Genomic DNA, 7,903 nt, shown 5'->3' on the forward strand with positions numbered 1-7,903 from the left:
ATTATATTTATTTGTGTTATTTCTTGATGCTTTTCATATATTGTAAATTGTTGAATGTTTTCCTTATTCTGACAAATTGAACCTTTCTCAAAGACTTTTCTTGTCGTAAGATATACCTGAGTTTTTTAAGACCCAACATAGGGAAACCTGTCGAAATCGTCACTTGTGATGGTCTAGCGAGTGAAATGGGGCGTTTAAAACCCTTAGACTTTTCAAGCTTCCTCCAAGGAATATGATTTTATTTGGTGTTTGGTGTTTTTATGTAGACGCTCTCTTGATTATCATAGGTGATTTTATATATTAGAAACTATTATTTGAGATGTTTCTTTATTCACGAAACATATTACCAGATGTCACAAGTAGTTACCTCAAGATCATTCTAATGATTGAAATCTCTTGATGTATAAAAGTCATTAACTTTGGGATATTATGAGCAGCTTCCGCTAAGGAAGACAAGTATAAAGATATTACAGGTGTGTAGAAATATGTATTTTATGTTTAAAAACAGTTATTAATTTTAGGATATCATGAACAGACTCTGTTTAGCAAGCCAAGCCTAAAGATATTACAAGTGTCTAAAAGTTTGTATTTCTGTTTAAAAACAGTAATTAATTTTAGGATATCATGAACAGCCTCTGTTTAGCAAGCCAAGCCTAAAGATACTACAGGTGTGTACAAATATGTATTTATGTATTAAAGAAACTTTTTACGTACGCCGCAATACACATTCTTGTGCACCCGAAGAATGATTGTGAGAAAAGAAAATCCCTTACGACTCCAATACACAGATATCATGGATCACCAATATTCAGACGACAATAACAACACCCCAGAAGAGAAAAGATCTCATTCCAAAACCCCTGAGAAGTATGGACTACGTCCCCGTTCAGTCAACAAGAGATTTCATCTTGAAAGAACGCGTGGAAGGTCCTCTAAAGTAGAGCCTTCGAAGGCAGGAAAAGCGAGACCACCTCCTCTGTCGAAATACCGCAGGAAAACTGCTAACGCCCGCGAGAGGCACAGGATGAGAGAAATCAACGATGCCTTCGAGTCCCTCAGGAAAACCCTTCCGCATTTTTGCACTCGAAGGGCTACTTCGACTATGACCAAGATCACGACCCTGAAATTGGCCGTTAACTACATCAGGACCTTGTCCCATATCCTGGAGGATGGACATCCTGGGGACCTCTCCTTCATCGACAGCTTCCAAGTGGATATATCATTCGGCGGGGCTCAGTTCCTCAGACCTGTGGTGTCGGAGGTAAAAGAATTGCAGTGCCAGACCGGCAGAGGTCTCGAAGCTATCCAGTGCCAAACCGGCAGAGGACTCAAAGCGTTCCAGCGCCAAACCGGCAGAGGTCTTGAAGCGTTCCAGTGCCAAGCCGACAGAGGTCTCGAAGCGTTCCAGTGCCAAACCAGCAGAGGTCTCGAAGCGATCCAGCTCCAAACCGGCAGAGGTCTCAAAGCGTTCCAGTGCCAAACCGACAGAGGACTCGAAGCATCCTTGGGGTCTACAGATCCCTCATGCTCAGTTTCAACGTTATCTTCAACATCTTCATCTCCCACTGCTGGAGAACTCAGTGACCTGATGTCCGAAGGTACGTCGGGTTTCGAGGACACCCTTGATGCCTTTGATGACATACCTGCCCTACAGGAGGTTGATTCTTTTGCCCTATTCCTCGCGTCTGATGGAGATATGTTGCCATTAGAATCCTGATTACACCCAGCCAATATTTACGTTTTCTTTCATAATTGCTAAGAAGTTATCTTAGTTACTCAAGCACTTTTGTAGAATGGTATATTCATCTGGCGCATTTTTTGTTATTTTGCCAGGAATATAGAATAGAGAGGAATGAAATGATTGAACTTCAACAACCCCACGAGGAGAGCCTAAAGAAAATGATAGGACCATTTTTATTCGGTGAAAGAAATTTAGAAAAAAAGGAATATTAAACCTGATGTGAAGAAAAAGACAAAACTGTATAAAAGAGAGATAAACTCAAATAACTAGATTATTAGAGGTGCCGTTGCATAGGCTATGACCCAACCCTGAACAGTAAGAGTCTGCTGAACTTTAACCAACAGAAAGCACTTCAAGGAAGCTTTCTTTTTTAAGTGAAAACAACAAGACTATACTAAAAGTGTCCTAAAGGGGAAGATGTATAGAAAGGTATGAAAACTCTTGCTTTAATTTTAAATCCAAAAACAGCGTTTAATGTTTTCTAAACTTCTGTATTAGCTTAAGCTGAAACTTGTGTTGTAAACAGCCCAGTACCATTACATAGCCATAGCCAAATGAAACCAGAAGAAAAGGAAAACAAAGAGAGAGGGCTTTAACCATAGCAATTTCAGTGATTTTTGTGAGTTCCTGCCTCTGCAAGTTTCCATATTGCTATAATCTATGCCATGTATGACCAGTTCTTCGTAATGGCTCTTGCAACTCTTATAGGACGTGTCCCATTCCTGTGTCTCTTGCAACTCTTGCTCCTTGTTTAATATCACTTATAGGACGTGTCCCATTCCTGTGTCTCATGCAACTCTTGCCCCTTGTTTAACATCACTTATAGGACGTGTCCCATTCCTGTGTCTCGTGCAACTCTTGCTCATTGTTTAATATCACTTATAGGACATGTCCCATTCCTGTGTCTCATGCAACATTACTTATGTATCACATCAGTTTCGATGCCAGGTGTCACAATACTTGTAGAAATAACAAAATTTCTTCTTCCTTGTGTAAGGTGTTGCAGACAAAGGTTATATAAATCATCATAACACATTAGGGGGTGAATGTAATTCGTTGGGACAGGTGTAAAATTGATTATTAATTATCAAATCAATTTTATTTATGGTAAAGTTGTTTATTGGGTTTGAAATACAATAATGTGAAGCTAGTTTTATGATTTACAAACTATTATGATTTAGTGTTACCTTGCCAGAAGGGAAGTTAGCTTTGAAACAAACACAGGGTTGAAGACTTGGTCATAGGGTAAGATAAGATTACAGCAGTCTGTGAGGGGTCGCAGGGGGCATAGCCCCTCCGATACGTAAGTAGATTGACATAAGATATGCAGCTAGTTTTATGAATTACGAACTATAATGATTTAGTGTTGAGACTCAGTCTTAGGGCAAGCTAGGAGTATGTCAGTCTAAGGGGGGTTGTCGTAGGTGGTATAGCCCCCCTAGATAAGTAGATAAGGATACAGCTCCTAGGTGAGGCTAGGTGGGGAACCTTGAGCTTAGCTCCCTGGTAGGTAAGGATACGTCTCCTAGGTTAGGTTAGGTGGGGAACTTTAAGCTAGGTGGTGCTCTTGTGTTTGTTTCCCTCTTAAAATCCGGTTTTTCTGTCACAGCTTTTGGAGTTTTACACCCAGGCTGTCCCAACGAACTACAAAGGCTCCCACATAAGTCTTACAACCAGTTTTATGTAGAAATGTTATTCAAATCTGTTACATTGTTTTGTATCAGGTATCACATTCCTTGAGCCAAGTGCTACATTCATACTACCAAACAGCCCATTCTCTGAGTCATCTATCATATAAAATGAGTTGTGTCATATACCTTACGTTAAGATTGACGTTATTTGTGCCACTTTGTGTCAATTGTCATATCCATTGAGTGGAGCGTCAAATTGAGGCATGCATTCCATTTTTTTTTGCCTCAGGTGTCATTCCACAAATTCCTGAAATTTGTGTAAATAAATAAAAGCTGAAAGGTGTTGTGTTTTTCATTTTGGGATGAGGTTTTTCGAATGTTTCTTTTATTTTGCCAAAGTGAAAAAGATTATTTTCATTTTGTGGTATATGAAACAGATCTATGGATATTCTTATGCCAAGACAAACACACACACATATATACACATACATGTACAGATATGTTTATATAAACATATCGTCTTCTTCTTCCCAACCTCTATCCCTACATTAAGGGGTCGGTTGTCTGATGCGCCCTCTCCAATGCCTTCAACCAAAGGTATCCTCTTCCACCAAACCTCTTCTCTCCATATGATCCTTCACCCTATGGCGCCATCTATATTCCTCACGCCCTCTCCACCAACGCATTTTATATATATATATATATATATATATATATATATATATATATATATATATATATATATATATATATATATATATATATATATAAAACATTAAGGCATTAATCAAAAATCAAGAGAAAGAAACAACACTTAATGCTGGACAGCATGATAAAAAAGGCAGGAATAAACGTAAACAAGAAGGCTAAAAAGCAGTTGCACTTAGGACTCAAAGATACGCTGAAAAAACTTTTAGTAATGTCATTGAGATGTAAGGTGAATGAAACAAGAAGTATACCAATTATTAACACTTTATTTAATACTTTTCATGAAGAAAACAATGTAAAACCCCATCCGTACCTAATATTTCAGAGCGTTACCTGACTTTCCGGAGTGTGTATTGAAACTACAGTTGCCAGTTTGTTGATTTGCACTTTTAAAAATGCATTCAATAATCGTAATTAGTGGTAAGTTTTTGTAAGTGAAAGCACACAAATATTTATATATCTTGTTTATAAATCAAGTTTAAAACCTTCACATAAAATTATTAAAGCTAATTTGAATGTTTTACTGAGATTTAAAACATCTAGCTGGCAACTTAGATTGATACCTGTATTATTTCTTTCCAAAGTCAGGCAACTAACCACTCTTAAACCTGAAAATAAGTCTAGGAAATTTGGCAGAGAAGAAAGAGCAACTATTTCTAATACGAATCCTCCCGTGATATTTGATCCTTTGTCTAATACATAATAAATTGTAGTAATAGTGACGCTTGAAAAGCTAACAGTTCAGGAAGTGATTGCTTTAAGGTGTCATAGGAGTCCATGAACATTCATATTTCACTCCTGGAGGGATTTTCTTGCCACCTTTGCCAGAATTGGGTTTGGCCCTGCGCAGGCGAGGCTTCGAAGGTTCACCATCAGAGGGGTAGTTCGAATCACCCTTTGGCCAGATGGAAAGATAGACTTCTCCAAGCTCGGCTTTAACGCTTAACATGTCAATCATTTCGTCTGGTTCTTGAGACCCGCAAACAACTTTCTTGCGTTCCTTACCCTCATCTTTACCCTTACCCTTACCTTTACCTTTACCTTTACCTTTTCCCTTACCCTTACCTTTTCCCTTACCCTTACCTTTACCTTTTCCCTTACCCTTACCTTTACCTTTTCCTTTGCCACCTGCCTTGGGTCCTTTGCTTTTTAGCGGTTCGCTTATACGCGGTTCTTGCTCAGGGAAATCCCCTCCATTTGGCTCCTCATCCGCAGTGGATGGAGTCTCCTCCTCACCTACACCATCTGAGTTAGCATCATCTACTTCATCTGTCAATCCCAAGAGAGTCTGTAATTTTTCTATGGCGCTTGTGAGTTTTTCCGATTTGCCTTCAAGCCTACTTATTACTGACTCTATCTTTTCCAGTTTGATTTCATTGTTTTCTTTTCCTTGTAAACTATTTCTCTTCATGTTCAGTCGGTTAATTTTATTTTCAGTTTTTTCCTTTTTACCCATCAGCTTTTCCAGCTTGCGTTGTTTTTTCTCCATTTTCCCCGACCCAGACATCTTCCGCTCAGCGTCCGTTAGGTTGTGCTTCTCCATGAACCTTTCCAGCTTTCTCTTAGTCTGCTCTATCCTTTCGGAAATAGCAATAGCCTTCTCAGCTTCTCCCATTTCCATCAGCTCTTTCCGTCTAGCCTCCATTATTATCAATTGCTTTTTCATTCTGTTCATTCTCCTTGTCGGGGTCAACCTATGCTTACGGTTTCCACGGCGTTTCCCAGAGGGTTTCTGGTCATCATCTTCATCATCATCATGTTCACCATTATGTGTGCTGGGTTTTGTAGGGCTTCTCTTCTTCTTCTTCTTCCGCTTGGTGGTGTCCGTTAAGTTGTGCTTCTCCATGAACCTTTCCAGCTTTCTCTTAGTCTTCTCTATCCTTTCGGAAATAGCCAGAGCCTTCTGAGCTTCTCCCATTTCCATCAGCTCTTTCCGTCTAGCCTTCATTATTATCAATTGCTTTTTCATTCTGTTCATTCTCCTTGTCGGAGTCAACCTATGCTTACGGTTTCCGCGGCGTTTCCCAGAGGGTGTCCGGTCATCATCATAATCATCATCGTCTTCGTCATCATCATGTTCACCATCATGTATGCGAGGTATCGTTGGGCTTTCCTCCTTCTTCTTCTTCTTCTTCTTCTTCAGGCCTATGGACATGCAGTACTCAATAGATTCTGCCACAAGGACGAGATCTTGGCATTTGAACAAGAGGGGTCCACCAGCATTGATTTGGATTTCATGCTTCGAGCAATTCGTGCTGGTGAAAACTCCTTCCCCGACAGATCCGATGCTGGAAGAGAAGTCCTGACGACACTGCAAGTTAGAAAAAGATCGATTGATTAATTTATTTGAGGTTTTCTGGCATCCTGACATATAAGGTCATTGACGGTGATATCGTTTATTCAAAATAAAAAAAAAATAAAAGACTATTCAATTAAAGCCATAAAAAGCAAAGATGTCATTTTAAAAGTTAAATATCTTTCAGAAGATCTGCTTCTGAAATAAAGCTAAAAATACCACTAGCATGGTAAGACACACCTTGCCCAAGAATCTTGGCAAGGATGAACACACTTTAATTATAGCATGAATAATGAGATGATAATTTAGTGAAGGTTGTAAGAATGAATTAAAAAAACTTTTTGGCTAATAAGGCACTATAAGAGTTGGAAGACCCAGGCCTATATGGTTGAGGACCATGAAGCGTGATGATTTTGCAAAGGTTGTAAGACTGAACTAAAAAACTGTTAGGCTGACAAGGCACTAGAAGAGTTGGAAGACCCAGGCCTATATGGTTGAGGACCATGAAGCGTGATGATTTTGCAAAGGTTGTAAGACTGAACTAAAAAACTGTTAGGCTGACAAGGCACTAGAAGAGTTGGAAGACCCAGGCCTATATGGTTGAGGACCATGAAGCATGAAGTGGGAGATGATGAGTGGAGAACTATTGATTTAAAAGCTCAAGATAGAGACGACTGGCGAAATCTAACCGAGTCCCTTTGCATCAATAGGCGTAGGAGGAGATGATGAGGATAAATTCAAACATTAAAACTGATCAAAACACTCTCTACAGTACTATGAAGCTGGGTAGAGATGTAAAGATTGATGAAAGAAGATTAGTAATATAATAATTTTGTTGATTGTCATTTTTTTACGTATATTTTGTGTGATAAAATTCAAGGCTGCCTGCTTGTGACATCATATTATATTTCACATTTTATCTTATGCTCCAATTTAAGGTTTAAAGGTTTAAAGGCCGTCAATGAATGGTAGAGACCAGGGACAGTGACATTCCCCAAGGTAGTGGGACAATTCCCACAACTTTTTACTTTGGTTCGAAATACATTACGTCAGCCATGAATTCATATCCCTCATTCTTAAGTAATTAATACAAAACTAAAATCTCTGTTATCCCTGTATCAGTCGACTGTATTTTGGTCGCTACGTCGTACAATACGGATGAAGTATTGCACTGTACACTACAGTACTCTGGTGTACTGTACTGCGTACTTTACTGTACAGTGCCGTAATGTATTGTAAAGTATGTTGCTGTGCTGTACAGTATATATAGAAATATATGTATATATATATATATATATATATATATATATATATATATATATATATATATATATATATATCAACAAATGTAGCCGTTTCTAGTCCACTACAGGACAAAGGACTCAGATATGTCCGTTTGTCCGTATTAATGTCTGGGATTTGTCAAGTTTTCATCACCACACTGTCCAATGTGGATTAGTGATGGTGTGAGACTTTATCCTGATCTCTCACAGCAATCCAACCTAGTATGATTGGCCCTGACTAGTA

At 38.8% G+C, this 7,903-nt stretch overlaps 2 protein-coding genes across 2 annotated transcripts in view; one reads left to right on the forward strand and one right to left on the reverse strand.

Annotated features, from left to right (window-relative positions):
• Positions 1–673: 673 nt before the first annotated feature.
• LOC137633179 (neurogenic differentiation factor 2-like) lies at positions 674–1,876 on the forward strand. The gene has a single exon (XM_068365336.1). It carries the CDS (start codon positions 746–748, stop codon positions 1,715–1,717), a length of 972 nt encoding a protein of 323 aa, XP_068221437.1. The 5' UTR covers positions 674–745; the 3' UTR covers positions 1,718–1,876.
• A 2,653-nt stretch (positions 1,877–4,529) lies between these two features.
• LOC137632945 (transcriptional regulator ATRX homolog) overlaps positions 4,530–7,903 on the reverse strand; it is a 6,875-nt gene continuing 3,501 nt past the window's right edge. The window contains exon 2 of the mRNA XM_068365070.1: positions 4,530–6,391. Coding sequence (XP_068221171.1) covers positions 4,838–6,391 — 1,554 coding nt within the window. The 3' untranslated portion in view covers positions 4,530–4,837. The remainder of the gene's footprint in view (positions 6,392–7,903) is intronic.

Source organism: Palaemon carinicauda, chromosome 42, assembly GCF_036898095.1.
Source record: "Palaemon carinicauda isolate YSFRI2023 chromosome 42, ASM3689809v2, whole genome shotgun sequence".
Lineage (NCBI taxonomy): Eukaryota > Metazoa > Arthropoda > Malacostraca > Decapoda > Palaemonidae > Palaemon > Palaemon carinicauda.